General features: G+C 35.2%; 1 protein-coding gene across 1 annotated transcript in view; it reads right to left on the bottom strand.

Annotated features, from left to right (window-relative positions):
- The window catches only part of LOC132554072 (gephyrin-like), an 89,751-nt gene that overhangs the window by 33,263 nt on the left and 36,435 nt on the right, over positions 1–20,053 (bottom strand). Inside the window, exons 10-14 of the mRNA XM_060218370.1 lie at positions 18,436–18,528; positions 16,467–16,522; positions 5,174–5,352; positions 1,888–2,041; positions 1,407–1,528 (exon numbers count right to left, since the gene is read on the bottom strand). Of these exons, the coding sequence (XP_060074353.1) occupies positions 1,407–1,528; positions 1,888–2,041; positions 5,174–5,352; positions 16,467–16,522; positions 18,436–18,528 (604 nt within the window). The remainder of the gene's footprint in view (positions 1–1,406; positions 1,529–1,887; positions 2,042–5,173; positions 5,353–16,466; positions 16,523–18,435; positions 18,529–20,053) is intronic.

Below are 20,053 nucleotides of genomic sequence, written 5' to 3'. Positions count from 1 at the left end.
CTTACATGCACAATAAATGCCAAGTATATGTGTGTTAGCTGTTTGAATCCATGATAACGTTTACCAAGACCGGATGCAAATTGTACAAAAGATACACAAGTGAATAGCAACTTTTAATAATTTAGAGTTTGATTCAGTAGAGGCAAACAATGAATTCAACTGCATCATATATCTGTTTCGTCCTTATAAGTCTTGCCAGTGATGATAAGGGCCTAAATTTTGAAGCCAAATAGGCGACTAAGGAAATCCAAGCGATCGAAAGGATAGTCAAAATCTAGATGAGGAGGTGCAGCAGCTAAATAATCAGATACATTTCGTAATTTTCATATATCATGATTTTAGAACAGCGTATATTCTGAACCGTGCCACTATTCGAGTAAATTAAAATGTGGCAAGCAGATTACGGCATACCTCGGGGACTTGTCTACCACCTGCTATCTTAAAGATTGTACAAACGACACACAAGATAAGCATAGCCCGATGTCTTTTAACACTTGCGTCAAATTCTTCACATATATCTAACACAGAGATATAAGTTTACAAGCTATGCCGAAGCCGGGGTGACACCATTAGTGATCCTACTAAGGCGAGCTAAAACTGGTGTGATCAACACCTGGTTAATAAACTAAGTCAGCAAGCAAGCGTTGACAAATTCCTGCATGACAAATTAACACAAAATGATAATATTGACGCAAATGTTTCTGTTTATACATTTCACCTGGTCAACATTCAGTAAGGCACTATAAACAGCAATTAACAAGGAAAATGTCATTGTACGGATATGTCATTTAAATTAATCAACTCAACTGTGTGCTTGTTCAACTGTGTGCTTGTTCAGTAATTACCCTCTTGAATTAAAGTTGTTGCATATATACATTGCAGTACATATATCATCATTCGGTTTTCAAACCCGACAACTAGTTGAAAATATAACAATAATTTGTACATATTAAGCGATTTTTGTTTGTAAGTTGACAAAACAAATGTTACCCAATAATTTCTTTCACAATTTTCCGACATGCTTTAGCACGTTACCAGCAAAGGAAAATACAATGAAAATAAACATATCATTTACGTATTTAATTCTTTTAATTACCAGTGCGTGGTAACAGTAGATACGTAGTATTCTTATATATGATAATTAATAGTCTATTCTATACTTACATAACTAATCGGTAAATCTATGTTCAAATATTGTTTAGAACACACCCATACAGCCTATTAACTTTATAGCTGAAATGTATTTAGAATACCAAGTAGCCCCTTGACTGCTGACCAGTTGTCGGACAGACGGACAGGTCGAGTATCATGATGTGGTAAAACAATTTTATTACTAACAATTCGTAATGAAATATTCCGTCTCGATTACATTATTCATGCCTAACTTTTTAAAGGTTACAATGTACCTGTCTTTGGCAACGCCAAGGTCAAGGACGGGAAAATTATGTTCCTGCAGCTGAGCTATGAGGGTGGTCCTATTGCTGTCTCGAATCTTCCCCTCCCTCAACGCCTCGTCCGGTTCCAGTAGCTGGTCAGTTACAAATTTTCATCACAAATACATAATGATTATATTAAACTGTTTATACGTAAATATTTTGTTCATTTGGTATAACGAGAGCATCACATAGACTACCCTTTAACATTGTGTGACAACATTGAAAATATCTATACATTATGTAACATTGCATAGAAAGACACACAAGTGAATAATAACGTTTATTTCAAAGTTAGATACAGTAGGTTCAAAAATAAATCAAACACACATTTGCAACAAGTCTATTTCAAAATATTTATTTTGCCTATTATGATATCCTTGATTTTACTGCTAAAAATCAGTTACATTTATTTCTTAATATGTAAGTATAAGTAAATGAAGTATTTACTTACCTCATTCCCAGTTGACATGACCCCGACAACAGGCTGCTTGAAGCATGGCACGTGGGTAACGCCTACAGTTGCTAGTAGGCCTAACTCCGAGGGGCTTAATTTTTGTCCCTTACAAAGCACCTTTTCACCCTTAGCAATATCCGATCCCATTGGTCTACAAATCATTGAAAGTTTTATATTAATATGCGGAAGAGTTGAATTTTATTTCAGTTTATTATCCTAACGGTAGCAATTGCAAAAAAAAATCAAATTTATTTGATTAAGTTTAATGTTCCATCATGTTCTATTAACAACCACTGTCATTTAAGGACGTGGCAGGTTTGGGCAGTGGAGGAAAGCCACCGACCTGCGGCAAGTATTTGGTGACTGTCCCACGTTGGCCTCTAACCCGTGACCCTGAGGTGGAGGGCTAGTGATAATGACGGTCAGACGCCTTAACCACTCCGCCAACGCGGCCTCTAAAAGTCAAATATATTTCATTGAAGTACGCTACAAAGGACAACTAGGAAGGTCTATACCTAACTCATTGATACTGAACATGACACCACCAATTTACTAAATATTGGACTAAATAATGGTTACTGGTGCCCATATTGATTTTGCTGTGAACCATCCTTACGAGGTTGGAAAAACAGATAGCAGTGATCTTTTCAAAAATCCTTTTAGTATTAATAAATCACATTTTCGCCTTGGTTGAGGAATCAATTATCCAAACAACAGATACAAAACAGGGGTCTGTGATTACGAAAGTCGCAATCTTTTTCCAAATAATTGAATACTCAATAATCATTTTGTTCTTTTCTATTCTTTTTTCCCTGACAACCAGCGTCACATGATGGCAGTCATTTGTGTCACTTCCGACAACCATCCAAATGTTATTTAATCAAAACGAGTCATTCAGGTTTCTAGTTTGATCTTTGTTGTATCAAACTGAAACCAAATATAAAAGTCATCTAGTCTAAACTTTAGGGTTCCACGTAAATTGGCCAAACGCATCTTCCAACTACTCTAAAAATTAGTACCAAAGGGCAACAAATAAGATCAAAGGAAGCATTGATAAACAATCAATCAGTAAATCCTACTAAAACTCAAAGGTTTGTACACAACATTGGACAAAATAAACTACAGTTTGAAATTGAAAAGCATTGGCTTTTTTTTTTTTTTTTTTTTGAAAAGTGAAAAACTTCCAAAGTTAATGAGAATACGCTGTTAGCTGTTTCGTATTCCGGTCGTTATAATGTAATTTCCTTATGCGACATGAAGTTGTTTGACCTATAGTATACCTGTTTGTTACGTTCCTGTTCACTATTGTCTGATTTGGGAACATATGAAGCATCTGTGTTAGTCTTTCGTTTGTTTCTATTTTGCACCAATGTTATTGAATTTGAGTTTGGTTATGATTCTATTGACATGCAGGTATTTTCTGTGTAGTTCTGTGCAGTCGAAGCGTCTGAGAGAACTATCCTGGAAGACAATGTGATAGGAACACTGAAAGTTGAGTTAAGATCATCCTTAAAGCATACTCATCACGTCTGGATACATATTCCAATTTTTAAGAAGTGACAACATAATGATCAGGATGACTTCAAGGTCATCGTCTTGAATGTCCGATTTTTCCGAATGTCTCGTGAAGGAGAAATTGCGGACGCAGCCCAAGTCAGTATTGAAGATACTAATTAAGTAGTTAAATCATTATAATATCATCGTGATTGCCTTCAAGACGGTTGTAATATGAAAATATCACAAGTGAAGGTCCTGTCTCTGAAGATATATCAAAACTTTGAAGTTCGATATCATGGCATCAAATATTTGAATTTTGCCGCGAATGTCAAAGTTTCAGTAAACGTTGCAAACAAACTCTTTAGAAAGTACTCCTTGTTTCTACTTCGGCGCAATGAGTTACCAATGCTAGATATTGGCAAAATATAAAATGATTTTGTATCATTTTTAAATGTTAAAAGACGAACAGCAAACGATGAACAATCCATACACTGTGCTGGTCGAAGGTGTGTGATCCCAAAATTGTACAAAAGACACACAAGCAAATAGAACCTTCAATTACAAATTTATAATTTGATACAGTAGAGCAATATTATGAATAAATCTGCATTATACAACTGTTTTATTTTTCTTGGACTCGCGACGGAAAATATTTTTCAATTTTTCAATAAATTCCGAAATGTTCATGTATCTGATATTTCGAATGAACTTCAAGTACATGCGTCGAATGTGGAGATCAAAATATGGAATGACGGTTACCGCAAACCCCGGGAAGATAAACAACAAGAGGCCCAAGGGGCCTTAACGGTCACCTGAGGAATATATTTCAATAATCTGGGGATTTTAAAATGTTGCAAAAATGTAACAACACTTGTGCAGGACCGTATGTAAAACATCTGTACCAAGTTTGAACATGATCCACCCAGTGGTTCTTGAGAGGAAGTCCAAAATGTCTTAGCCAAACAGAGGCCAGGATGGCCATCTTGGATTTTGAATCGCCCCAAAAAGTTAAAACACTTGCCAGGACCTTGTGAAGAACATTCGTTTCAAGTTTAGAGATGATCAACCCAGTGGTTAATCTGACTGTTGGTTCATGCGAAGAAGATTTTTAAAGATTTACCTAATTTTACCCCAATTTTCCCCCTCCTGGGGCCCCTATTGGGTCCACGTCCTTTATCTTCGCAAACTTGAAGCGGCTTTGTGCCAAGTTTGGTCAAAATCTATCCACTGGCAAACTTTGTAGACCTTGCCATAACAAATATGAACTTAATCTGACTGTTGGTTCATGCGAAGAAGATTTTTAAAGATTTACCTAATTTTACCCCTTTGTCCCCCCTCCTGGGGCCCCTATTGAGGCCATGCCCTTTTTCTTCGTAAACTTGAAGCGGCTTCTCATGGGGATGCTTTGTGCCAAGTTTGGTCAAAATCCATTCAGTGGTTCTTGAGAAGAAGTCGAATATGTGAAATGTTAACGACGCACTATGACGGACAAATCATGATGGCAATAGGTCTTAAAAACACCAGTGTCCGCCACTTTAAATCTTAAATCACAACACAATTCAATACGAATTTAAATTTAGGAACAGAAGATCCAAATGATGAATTAAACTGCATTATACATGCTTGTCAGGGATGATAAGGGCCTAAATTCTAAAACCTAATAGGCAAATCAAAATCGGTTTTCTATTCAAAATATGTACATTGATAGACGAACTGTTGGTAAACTAAATAACTTTAACTCCAAATTTATGTTTATGATATATCACAATTGTTGTTGGCGACTCACCTGATATCTTGCCCTACTGAAGGAGGTTTCATAATCTTAATTTCAAGCTCTGTACGTCCGTCGTCCGTATATCGTTCCAACAGAGTATCCTCGACCTGTATCACAGCATCTGCCCCCACGGGAAGAGGGGCACCGGTGTTGATTCGCACACAGTATCCCGACGTGACAGTGCCCTCAGGCTGTAAATCATATTGAAACACCGAAATAAATACTAAAGGATCTTAATTAGGCAGAAATCGTCCAAGTGAACGACTAGTGCGATATAAATTTATCTGCATCATCTCTACAACCCAACTTCAGAGTTAAAGTTTTCAAGAACAAAATATATTTTCAGTGAAATACTTGGCTGACGTGAAAAATTGTTTATATTTAATACAATAAAACTAAAGGTCGCGATAGAAAGCGATGCTACTCAATAGGATGCAACACGATGGATGCAGAACTTCATGCCAAGACATCATCCCCCACCCCCGCAAAAAAATAGTCGTAAACAAATTTTGTCTACATGTTACCAGAAGAGCATCTATAATTCCTTAATTACATTTAAAGTTAGAAATTTTGTTTTGTTGATGTGGTTTTATTGTTTCCCCTGGATATATTAAGTATCATAGCATCATAGAACGAACGACAGCATTTCGCTTCAAGAAAGGCAACAGTTGTACTTAATGTAGTAGAACTCTTCAGACAAATTTAAATCCAAACGAAAATTGTAAAAATGCAATAAATCTAAAACGGTCTGTTTATGACCAGAAATAGAAAGCATAATGACATTATATAATTATATTGTATGCACATGATGTATTTTAATTTCTTAACACATGAATTATAACATAATGATATCAATACCCCGCAGCGTTAAACTTATTCCCTACAGAAATATGGCTTTAATTGCCATTTCATCAAAATAGGGCTAACCTTTGCCTTTCAATGATTGCCTTAGCCTACCAATGCTCATCAAAATACGTGCGAAATGTAATCTTTAGTACATGTATACTCTCGTATTTCGCATGATTTTTTGAAAATAATTTTCAAAGTTTCGCCTTTCCAAACTAAGGTTCGCCATAGCACCGAACACGTTATCGGTCCATGAAAAAAATCTTTCGAAGGGACCAGGAAACAAAAGAGCTAAGCTGAGCATAACCTACACTTTCGAACTTTCTACTTCCTATTATCATAATATCTTTAAGGACGTTGAAGAAAAATAATACATACTTGCTTTAGGAAGATTGAGATTCTAATTGAATAAGAAACACAACGACCCAATTTCACTGAAAAAGGGATTATTTTTTCAGTACACTTATACTGGATCAATACTGTAATATAAATTCGAAAAAAAACATTTCATGGAACAAAAGCTTTCTTACTGATCTCAAATATGTTGATAATATTGTTATACCAGGGAAGGAAAACTGTTTTCAATATAGCAAAACTTTTTCTAGAAATCAATGTACCGCTCACATCACAAGTGATAATTTGTCAATGCTCGCGTTGGTAAGAGATTATATTTTTTTTCATAAAAAAAAGAATAAATTGAATTGAAGAACAATTTGCAAATAAAAACGGTTAGCTGTTACGTGCGAAGTCAACGAACGGCTGCAAACTTCGAATAACCTTTCATCATCAGTTCTGACTAAAGCGAGACTGTTTTAAATCGAAAAGTACAAATACCGATATATTGCACTACAATAATAGCTACTGCTTAAAACCTACAAATAACGCACACATTAGAAAACATCAACATAAAACGAGATGGAAAAGTGCAATCATCTTCAAGTGAACACGGATTGAAATCCGTTACGTGCATTTTCATTAATTATTCATTATTATTTTCAAAAAGAGTACCAGACAATCAGAATTAATGGTCACCGGCATACTACAGACACTATCACTCTTTTTCAGTGATTTATACAGTTACAGTCATGATATTTGTTTCGTTAACTCTTTTGAAGTCGATATCCCAGGGGCTATATGTTTTATACTAGATATAAAATATACTCGAACACCTATGGCAAGGCAAAAGCCGCATTGTGAAGCAAACTTACGACCAATACTATTAACAACTTGTAACGCAAATCGACACTCCCTAATGATTGAAAGTACATTAAAAAAGCATAAAGGTCTATCTTTCCAGGGTAATTATTCTCTGCTCCATTGCTAAATAGACATTTTTTGTTATTTCATTCACCTTAAAATACCTTTTATAAACTACATTACAGTTCGGCGGGCAGAAATCAATGTTGCGAATTTAAAGTAAACTGTATGGAGCAGCACCTGTCTCCCATATGTTGTTAAACATTTCTAATGCATCAACAAACCAGGCCTGTAGTAATACTATGTTGTTTAAGTCAGATAACCTCCATCACTGCAAAGAATGTTACCATCACGTAACGTCATAATAAATTTGTGCTAGGTCTTGTTGCTGTACGTGGAAACTCACGCACTATTTAGACTACCCTGTATAAATTGGAGTCATAACAATGAAACACTTAATTGTAATCCATTTTAAGAGAGTATCACCTATCGTTTTCCCTGACATTCTGGGGCAAATAGGAGTGTGTTCTATAGGTATATGGCATTAAGGGATACCAAGAGTGGGCTCGTAACTGGCAGCACAGATGGGAAACGCAATCACATTCAGAATGTGTAAAATGACTCCAAATTGGTCACGTACACGACCTTTAGCTGTTATATTTTAAAATGAACTGTAGTTATCAGTGATATTGATTAATTAAATTCGTATTTATCAACAAACCAGGCCTGTATTAATACCAAAAAAACAAACTTTTCAATGAGTACATTTTGCACAAGTAAATACCATTTTTTGAAGTTCTTGAGATATTAAACTTAATGCGGAATTTCATATACTGTCATAGTGATAGACGCTATCAAACAGGATACACAACCATTGTCAGAAAATTTAGAAGGAAAAACATATGACTTCACGGCGGGTAATGGGCACGATGGAGCACCGGATACATAACGAAAGAAAAATTTGATGTTAAGATTTCAATTACTAAAACTGACAAGTATTGTTATATTGGTATATAAGATGAATGACGGTCTCGGTAAAGTGACAGGTTACTGATGAAAACCAAAAATATATAGAAATATACTAATCGATTATTTCCAGCGTTACGTTTTCATTCCGCCACTTCTGCGTCTAGAACCTACAGATATCAATCGTCAGCACCTTAAATTGACGCTAGTATTAAATATATCATTACTGATCTGTTGATGATGGTATTAGTTTTAAATTTAAAACGTCTCCTTAATGACACACATCGTAATTCATTACTTAAATCGATACAAACCGGTATTTCATTAAGAATGCAACAGTTATGGGGTACATTATTGAATCACGCTATTTTAAGCGGTATAAACACGCGAAAAATTTCTAGTAAATCACACACAAAGTCACCCAAGCACAATATATTAACGTTACTGACGTGATGTAGTCTTTCTGGGGTTTTAGCATTAATATTAACACATAATGGAACTTCGAAAATTAAACAGGCATACGACAAGAGTACAAGTCATTTACACATCAATCATTATCTAAATATAAAGTAAATTATACGTCAGACAATATCATTAATAAGTATACTCATTACTATCTATGTTCAGCAACATGAAGTTCAAGAGAAATGGCAATTTCGTGCTATTCGAGTCAAACAAATTCATCAATGTCAATAAAATATTAAAATGCAATTCGATAAAATGAGACAGAAAAAAATGCAAATGGTTGCAATGACACTAATGTGTCATGTTTGTTTCGTACTGAACGTAAATGCTATTTCTAATGTTATGCCTGATAGTAGGCGATAAAGAATACATTTCTATGGGACGTAGCAAATACGTACACATACACTGCTATAATTCAACAAACTTAACGGTTAAACATCACTGCTTTAAGCATTCTTTCTTCTTAATTTACCTTCATTTACTTACCGAATTACTAATCAACAACTAGCAAAGGCTAAGATTGTACAAAAGACACACAAGTAAATAGTGCGTATAAACACCAATTGAAAGATAAATAAAGTAGTCATTGTATGACTTATCAGTGATGCTTCATGGGTCTACATATTGAATGATTTCAAAATAACACAAAAAACATATGTTATGTATTTGATTGTATTAAAACGTCCCTCAGTTTACAGCAAACTTTGATGACTAAATACAAACTAACAGAGTCTACTATATTCAATTCTGAAGGCTGTACAGAAGACACGCCAAAGAATAACATCTATTTTAGAACTACACAAATCACAGCTAAATAATGATAGAAGTATTAGTAGAACTGCTGATTGGTTCTCACTTATAACTTTACTTGATACCTTTCCTGTTTTTGAGTATTGCATTTGGTTATAATAATAACACATATCTTTAAAACAAATGCTAGTACGTAAACGTTGGAAGAGGAAAGAAGAGCGTATATCAATTCTACTATGAAAGAAATGGAATATTTCACCCAGTCGCAGACTTGATGTTCATGTCAGCTAAAAGCACTGATTGTAATGGTATGTGTGTTTATGAATATTTTGAAGGGTTCAAAGAGTATAAGCCTTGAAACTTTTTTTATTGTACCTACTAAAATAAGCTGTGTTTTTCATAGGCACCATTTTAAATCACAGCTGTGCTCCAGCCACGAAATTTTATCAAAGGGCAATAACTTTGTAATTAAGTGGTTACGGGCCATTATTTTGGTACATTGTACATCGTCTTCGTATGAATGCAAACAAAGCTATGCTCCGGACACCAAACGTTTCAATCACTGCTTTACACAAAGAAATGTTTCTGAGAACTCCAAGAAAAAAGTATGTGCTTGAAAATGCAACTGTCATATCAAAATTAGCCTTGATTATATGGGTAATGTGTTTATAGCCCCTCCGAAAAGAACTAAACAGTTTCATCTGCTGCATTTATGTAATAGCTTTTGATAGAAGAGTATACTAATTACCTGTGTGTTAAGATGCATATATAAAAGAGGATGCTATACTAACGCTTTTGAAATCATAAAAAAATATAAAGTATGTATTCCAAGCCATCAGTTTCAAAACCACTGGTGTGAACGGACTGCGTTTATCAAAGTGTCACTCTGTCTTTGATCCAATGTATAAAGGCTACTTCCCAGAAGCCTGTCAAAGAACATCAATGATTTTGTCTGCGCAACCCAAACAAGATGAATTTAAAGGCTAATGTCTGTCTTCACACGGCCTCCCTCGTAAACCAACCCAGAAATGACAGCACGTATGCAGTAATCAAATATAAATTATTCTCGGATATTTATTATTTTTACGGTGAAAAGTTTTTGATATTTTCACGCACATTTCACCAACCATGTAGTAGTATCTGTGGTGAAAATATCACAGCTGGTAATTGTATTACCACTGTGGTGTACGTTACAGAATATTATTAATTATTTCTTGATGAAAATATATATATATATGGGAACATTTCATATATGAAATATATATATATATATATATATATATATATGACATTTGATGAATACCCTATTGTTCAAATGGATACGAATATAATAAAAACTTGTAAAATATCATATGTAGATGTTGTACTTTCTCGGGCAAAAACCCGAGCGAGCGGGTGTTCCGCCAACGCAAAACACCTTCTCTCCAATCTGGCCTCCGCTCTTCTCTTCTTATCTCCTCTAGTAGACCAAGAGTGGTGCATTTATACCAAAATAAAATGAAACTGTTGATTAAGTAATTTTACACAATAAATCAACAGGGTTTTACACAAGATCAGTATAACCTGAGCTTCATGCGAACTGCCTAGATTGAGTTTAGGTCATACCTTGTGTAATCAGGTAATGTATTAACAACACCGACAATGTGTAGTAGATTAAATTATAACAGATGACAATAACTATATAGATATATGTCTAAGAGAACACAATTTTGAATAATTTAATTTACATACATATGAACTGTTCACGTATTATCTGACATATCGTCTTCAAACCTAACAATTTAACGATCGTATAATTGTACTTATTGCCACTATGAATGCAATATCATTGGCAGATAAATAAAATGACGTCCAAGAGAACCTCAAAATTACTTACCTGTCATTCAAATTGCATTCATATTGACAATAAATGTATCCTATTTGATGACCGTTCAGCAGTTATATTTTTATATCAGATCTCACTTCAAACACATACAGAATGCATGGTCAGTGGTTAAAAAATAAGCAGTATTTTGGAGAGGGTGAAGAAAGCCAATAGTGGTGAGCTAAGATGCAGATTATGTTTTATAACACTGAATATATATTTCATGATCATGATCATTTATTCTATCTATCCTGCAACAATGAAGACTATCGAAGTTTCTAAGGTCTTTTAAGACTTTACCTCAAGTTGTCGTTACGCTGAATTGTGCCTGATTACGCGCCTCAAGATAGTTACTTTGAAATATAGTTCCACAGCTATGTAGAATTAATGTACGTGCTGAAATGCAGGTATTTACCGTCATTGTTAAATACAGCAAGTAGTTTTAAGTAAGTTTATTTACTCGAACAGCCTACGAAAATCTATCTGAATTTGAATAACAAAAAAAAAAAAAAAAAAAAACTTGAACGACCTTCGTAAAACTACAAAGTATATTGTATACGTATATTTTGGTATCGAGATCAAGAATGCATCTACACTGTAAATACCATCTAGATTAAAGAAATACCCCTTATGTAAAATGTCAACACAAACACATATCCAACGCTTGTTATCATAGATTTCATAATATCTTCAACGCCTACGTTCTCCTTCCGACAGACAGCAAAATTTGTTTTAAAACATTTGTGATACGGACCTATTCATTGCATAAAAATATTTGAAATATATAGCATCGATGTAAATCTAAATTGCAAGTATTCTTCAAATACGATGGAAGAAGGGAATAATTGGAACAAATTGAAAATATATGACGAAAGAAAATGATTTTGGAATAGTTTAAGGTATATTTAAATGAATAGTATTGAAAAGGTGCTCAGACAATGTAAGCATCGTCTGCCTCAAATTGGAAATAGTGGGGTCATTAGACGGACAATTAAATGAAAAGAACGCTCAAGCTTCGTGAGAAAGTTTAGAGCGAAAATTATGATAAAATGATTTGCTCGTCAATATCAAAATAGTAAATAGCACCTTTTCGTACAAATTTAGATCACTACATTAGAGCCGAACAACGAATTAAACAGCATCGTCAATGATGCTCAAGGCCTAAATGTTATACCAAGGAGGCGACTGAAGAAAATGCAATGAGATCGAAAGAAATTCAAAATCTATATGGGGAGGTAGATTAACACATTATTTAATAACATGTTCCGAGAGCATAAACGCTGCGTATGATCAACCCTTCTAGGTTTAGGTTCAGCTCAACTGGCAAAAGAAGGGGACACAACTCAGTGGTTATTTAAGTGATATATTTACTGAAATTATATATTTAGAACATAATGTAGGCAACTTGGACGAATTAACTCAAGACAAATCAACCGTTTACAGGAACAGGTCTCTCCGTGTCTAATCTTCCACCATTATCAGACGACTGTACTTGGAACCACCGGAATGCCAGAATCATTTGATCGTCATTAGTTGCGAAATGTACTTAAATATACCAGGGTCAGAAAGGAAAATAATCATAACTAGTCTCCTTTCACTAGAAAAGGTCTTAAGGATATAAACTCCAATCATGTAACCGATTTCGGTCTTCCCACGACTAACATTGAGGCCTGATTATATGTAACGTCAATCCAGGAAGAGATAAGGTCTGACAGTGATGATTTTTTTCCCTCGACGCATTATTCTTCTTACACCACTCATATCATACAAACTAACGTGTATTTGTAAAGAAGTCAGGACCAAAAGTGACATTTACGACTTCCACTTATCACATCCGTGGTAAGAAGAATTATTCATAAAAAAACAAGTAGCGGATAACAACATACTTTGTCAAAAGAAAAACAAAAAATTAAGAAATCAATGAAAATTCAACAAGTGGTCAACAATTGCTGATCAGAATAGAGCCTGCTGTTTAGGAATGTCAAATACTTTAGAACAAGTCTTTGTTTTATCTTTAGTCACTAGGTAACCCGCTCCAATTGGTTGTGTCTAACATTACAAGTTTGCTATTTTCAGTAAAATCGAGGGCTGTGTGACCCAGGCCCGACCGATGTAGACTACACGGAGCAATATATAACAGCATCATGACGGCGAGAAAGGACGCTTCAAACATACAACTACATTATTCAACACAAAACTTCATTAATCATGCACGTGCGTTGCATTTCTTTCCACCAAGCTGACACAGGAATATGTAATCCCTGCTGCAGCGCCTTTTGTAAACATGAAGACGTAAGGGACATCTGTCGGCTGGGTTTTGGTGTCCATCACAGTGAACAGTGACAGGTGCTCCCGATAACATCATCTATTTGTTAAAGGTACACATTTCGTTCCCAATCTAGAATGCTTGCATTAACAGATTAAGTATCAGAAGCTTAATTGGCAATGCTTTTTTCATATTCTGATGTCCTGTGTATGACCAATCGGCAAACGCTTAGTTTTTTTAAACTAATATAATGAAACTCCCTAAAATACGACTGCCCTGCAAAATCCTGTGCAAAACACAAAAACACAACAGAATAAATATGAAGACAAAACAATAATGTCAAGTCACAATTAATGAAAAGTTACATCTAGAAGAATATAAACATCGACGTCCTTGGTAAAGTTTAACAAAATAGACAGGATTATAATCTTTTATTTCATTCGAGTCCACGTAAAGTCACGTCTTCCTAATTAGAGCCAACCATAAGTCAGACTAACGAGTATAATAGATGAAAATTCAGAAAGCGCTGAAATAAAAATACATATATTTAGAAGAAATCCTGAAAGTGAACAAACCATCCTTCATCTTCATCACGCAAAACAGAAGGTATTTAGGTGCCTCGCATAGGGATTTTTTAAAATTTTTATGAAATGAAAACAAAGGGAAAGTGCAGTGAAAATACAACAACAACAAGAACAACAACAAAGTAAATACCATAAAGTCAACAGAAAAAAATTGTCCACACTATAATTCAATAAAACTAGTCAAAATATGAGCAAAAGACTTACACAGAGACTTCTGAAAAAGTACCAGAATAATACGACCAGGTGTTCCGGCAGAGTTAGCGTCACTTTTTTCATCGAATACACTCGCCATGGGAATATTTGTTGATCCCGGTGAGTAATGTCGCGTATATAAATGGGAACACGGTAAACAACAATGAAACAGAGAGGTACATCGCCGAGCATCGAAAAGGTCCAACTTCATACCGTATAGGGAAATAGGGGAGATCATTATACAGACAATATCGTCATGATATCAACAAGAAGATATCGTTGTATAATTATACATCCTTGCTGTGTATATATGTGTAATATAACGAAGACTTATAAAATGGTTTTTATTTCTGTCTCTACAGAATGGGTAATTAAGAAAGAATGTAATAAATTTTAAATCAAATTAAAGATACTTTATAAACTCTTTAAAACATGCTAACATACAGCTGTGCTATCAAATACTACATCATAAGAACGTCCACAATATATACGTCATATCAAATACGCGAAATCCATTATATCTAATTAAATATAGAAGCATTCAAGAAGTGTCTTGCTAACTAACGGCATGTATGTGTTTTAGCGTATTATAAAGATACATAAAGACAATATTAAATTGATTTCCCACGCATATCAATCCGAAACATAATGTTAAGTCATTACTGATATTAACATTACTGCAAAATGCATTCAGGCTGCTTTGAAAAGTCACACAATGGTATGTTGTAGAGACCATACTCACGTGTTAAGCAGACACGTGGAGGACCGTTAAAACAGATTTTATTTCATGACCAAAACATGAGCATTATACGTCAGTTGCATGACATACAATTGGAAATACAGACTGAAGTTTAAGAACTCATAAAGTTTCGCCATTATTGTTTCTTGAAAATGTCAAGTCCGAAATATTTGTCTCGGAAACAAAATTAAATAAAAAATTTTGCCTTGTTATTCAGCCACGGAAAAGGAATGAATATGTATACCAACTGATGGATTGACACTGACACTCCATTCTAAGCCTCGAATCCTAATTAGCAGATAGCCCTGTGCAACCAGATATTATGCAGAAAAGTTACATTGTAAAACCGTTTCATCAACAAAAATGGAAACACGTAAATCTGGTAAGCACATTCATGAAAATATGTTGTATTGGAATAAATGTACTTGTCGTGTCAGATTGGAGGGCAACACTGGCATTGGGATTCTGGTAGTAACGTGCCTGTGTAAACATCAGCTTAATTCTGAATGAATAAACACAAGTGCTTACAGAGGGTAAACCGTTACCAGTGTTGTTAATTTGTTAGACATGAACCTAGGATGACTCAGGTATTTAAATAAAACCTCTACATACTGTAGTACACCACGACAAGGCGTGCGCTAACACAATGTCGGACTGTCTTGTTAGTGGCACGTTCGCAATTTCGAATAATGTCTGTGCTATTGGGACGAGGTAGAGTACTTTAAAGCAAATATTAAAGAAATGAGGCGGGTGTGGAAGATATTTAAATTTAAAATATACGAAACAAAGTTATAAAGACAATGCGAACAAAAATACATATTGTGACGTAAATATTCTAGACAGCATCTGTGGAAACGTTTAATTCAATTACCAATTTTAAACCAGATGGCAATATCACGCATTTATAATTCTAATTAACATTTGAGTAAATTAATTTTCTACCTGTGATACTAACCATTGGTACAGTATCTTGACAGTGACAAAACTTTGTCCTTGAAGTAGATTCGGAATGGAATATTTCGGATCATATAAAAGTATCCACATAAGTTAAGATTTAGATATACTAAAGGTCTGTGTTCTTGTAACTAGGTCGCTTTTTAAAGCATGCCGCCTTGGTGCATGGTAAACAAACTGCTTGTTTTTCTTACAAACCAATAATTTAGTATTTAGTTTCCAAACACCCAACCACAACTATACCGAGCATCTATAAAATGCACGTGCTAGAAATTCCAGTAAATTGTAGTAAAAGCGAAATGGGGACTGTGTTCTTTGAAGTGATATTACTGAACGCAGCAGCGTTTGGTGCATGGCGCGTATGATGTCATGCCGAGAAACATTTGATTGGCCACATGGCAGGAACTCCGGACAAATGACTTTGACTTTACTCCTTTCAGTTTAAGGAGACAATCATAGATGATAATAGAGGTTGGCCTTACCACAGCTCCGGCGGTAGAGTCACCAGAAACAAGCCTCTTTCCATCTCCGTCAGCCGCTGAAATTCAAATAAAGACAATACGCAAATATAAAATAAATTCCAGGCATAATAAATAATGAAACATCATTGAAAACCGCAGGTGGGCCTTGACTTCTACCAGAAGCTGATATTCACTAGTAACCCGATGCTGAGTATTGTGCTAGATAAAACGGTAATATAACCAGACTTTCAGTATCAAAGACATCACTGCTTAATTAAAGTGGATAGCTAGAAATAAAATGAGAATTAAAGTGAATGGTCGTGTACAGCGAAAACGGACCAGTATATGTTTAACGTCTTACCAGAGAACACATCAAAGTCAGAACCCAACAGATGTTAGTATCACCATGGTGCCAAATAGTGGCCCATGCTTTACCACATCTCACTGCTATTTTCTAACACAGTCACTCACACTCTTTGATGACACTGTCAAAATGCTGGAACCTGCTATGATGATATAACCTATTCAGTTACTACCTCATGCACAACTTTATTTTTGGATTTCGGTCAATGGTTCGAACCACTTTTGACCAATCAGTTTGAACTTAAATGTGATTTATTATCATCTTTGACATAAATTTTCTATCAAATTCATGCAACAAAAACAACAAAAAATTAATGCCAACATGTCAACAAAATCTTAATACAAAACGCGGGCAAACTATGAGTGAACAATATGCATGTAGAATAGGACCAGGCGTTCCGGTAATGTAAGCGTTCTCTGTTGCCCAATTTCAATTCAAGTAAGTAAAGGCACGTTTCCAAATGAGAAAACGTCAACAAAAATTGATTCGTCAATGAAAACGGAAATGTCAGAAAAATAATATATCAATATCCTAACATTGCATTGTAATGAAAATACCTACTACAAAAAACATATCTTTAGATGGACAGAGGAATTTCGTTGGATGTCTGTATATTCAGCAGATAAAACATAGCCAACACGGCACTTCTAGGGTGCATCGTGGATTTGACAGCCTGAACATTGAACCATATCAGGAATACGGAGGCTAATGGGGTATTTTACTGTGGTAATAACTCACGAAAATAAAACGAAAAGCAAAAATGAAAAAAAAATACATGACTGTTTTGTTTGATTCAATCGTAGTTACTGTGTATAAACGTTATGTATTTTGCAACAATTGAGAAACAAGTTCTTTCAACTTATACTAATCACTATTGTTGGCCCGGATGTAAGCGCCCGAGGGGACTTATTGTGGGAGGAAACCGGAATATCCGGGGAAACCCCACGTGGCCGGGCAAGTGACCCGTTACCTTTTCACGTCCGTTCCGGGAATCGAACCCCGGACGGCTAAGTGAATGGCGAGGTCATTACCACTGCGCCACCTGATACAGTTACTGCATACAGTTACTGTGTATGCATTTCCATACAAGGAAATGTCAAACAAACGACAGGCTCTACCGATTATTTGCATTTAAACGAAACGATGATGCTTTGTTCACCGTAATCTTGTCTTAAGAGTTAAGAGACTTTCACACTGCAAAATCGCGGTAATTATCATCAAAACGTGTAACACTGAAAGAGTTTGAGATGTTTGTACTTGGAGGTACAAATAAGCAGGCCATTACGCTACACCTGAAACAGTAGAGGAATGCATTTATGTTTGGTAGGTCTAAGAAGCCGACAAATGCAGAAAAGCAAATGTTATAGTATTAAGAGCAGCTACAGTCTCTGACCTTTCTGTGCCTTATGACAGACAGTCGGGATAATAATCACGTCCACGAACACAATCCAAAGGAATATGACACAGGTTGTTAGTAGAAGCCGTGTGAAGAACACTGAAAGCCATTTGACTGTAGCGTCTTACATCTCCAAATAATCATAAGCATCCACTGTGTTTACAGACAACAATAGTATGATGTGTGTTGGAGCCTCTGTTCAAGGTTAATTGTATTGGCCGATGACTTACCTATAACTGCATATCCGTCCTTGATAGAGGCAGGGAATGGAGGCAAAGCATCTTTGGCAAAAACGTCTTCAGCCAGGAATCGTCCCATACACGCTGAAACAAATCATAATTGAAATGATCATTTGCTTTTACGATGATCCGAATTTGTTCATTAAACTTAGAATTAGACAATTTCATCATAATACTTTCCTATCATATATTGATATTCTCAGTTTTCGTCAATTTCTTTTCAAGTTGGACTCGATGAACCTATCAAATTAAGCCTATTTCATTCGTCCATAAATTTAACCAGATTTGCATTGATCTAGGCGTATGGATGGATCCCGTAAGATTATGTAAGTGAAGAGAGCCTTTACACATGTTTTATACTAAACTTATAAAAGTAATAAATTGGGCCCCAACTTTGCGTAATATAAACTGATCAAGATAGATAATACATATAATAAATATTCAATAAATCAAAATATGACATTGTAGTAGTTTTTAGCAGAACAATATTGTTTTCCACGTTTTGAGACCTTGCAAATGTTGCCGTCTACTACAAAATGGTTAGCGATTATTTTTAAACCTTCCACTGCCTGAAAATGAATATCACGAACAAGACGAAGAACATCTATTGGGCGATGCTGATGTCTAACTGTTTCTTGACTCTAAGTTCTTGATGCTATAAATACATCAAAAGGGTCACAGTACACTCCGCGACGAATGCCTGCCGCCCAGGTCGAGGCAAAGTAGGAGAAAGCCGTATAACACAGCATAGAAGTTATTTTCATCATGTTATTCATCACCCCATAAAAAACAAAGAACGATTCATTCCTTAAATATTAGAACGAATATACGTTATAATTCTGGATTATCTTAAGTTCAATAAAAAATCAGGAAAATACTTACATGTCAATATAATCATAATCCAAACTCAAATTAAATAACACTGGGGCAAAATTTGGACAACAGAAAGATTTACAAAGAGACCCCAGAAAAAAATACAAGGAGAATAAGACCAGGTATTCCGGAAGAGCAACCGTCTTCTCCTTCATCGACGACACCCGCCATGTAAACCTTGCGCAATCCAAGACATTAACATTACGTTCTCAAATGACATCAAGATACACAACAACGGAACCAACAGGCAAACTAATGAACATCAAACATGCCCAGCTTCATAGCTCACAAAGAAAAAGAATATTCTCGTTGAGATCACTTTGATGAACGTAAGATTTCTCCATAATTTTCATCAATCTGCATCTTTTGAAGTCATGCGTTACAAGTTTGTCCGTCAGGCCCTTGAAAATCGAATCACATACGACATGTAAACACAATATGTTTAGGATGCAAATGTGCTGCTTTCCAGAAAGAAAAAATTCACAACAATATTGAAATTGAAATGATAACGTTTATCATACAGCTGGTTAGAGGTTAGAAAACTGATCTTGTAGGTTTCGTTGAAGGAAAAGATCGAGGTGCTAATGCTAATTTAATTTGATTTCCAATTCTGGGGTTAATTATGTCACAACTTCAATGCATCACATGTATTGTGACGTCAAGAAAGACAATGTTGAGTTAAGATGCTGCCATATTGCATACATATCCAATGAACACTATTTTCATGAATGCTTGT

This window comes from Ylistrum balloti, unplaced genomic scaffold, assembly GCF_031769215.1.
Source record: "Ylistrum balloti isolate Yb309-2 unplaced genomic scaffold, AGI_CSIRO_Ybal_v1 Utg370376, whole genome shotgun sequence".
Taxonomy (NCBI): Eukaryota; Metazoa; Mollusca; class Bivalvia; order Pectinida; family Pectinidae; genus Ylistrum; species Ylistrum balloti.
The sequence above is the reverse complement of the archived record's forward strand: the minus strand, read 5'-3'. Positions and strand labels throughout refer to the sequence as shown.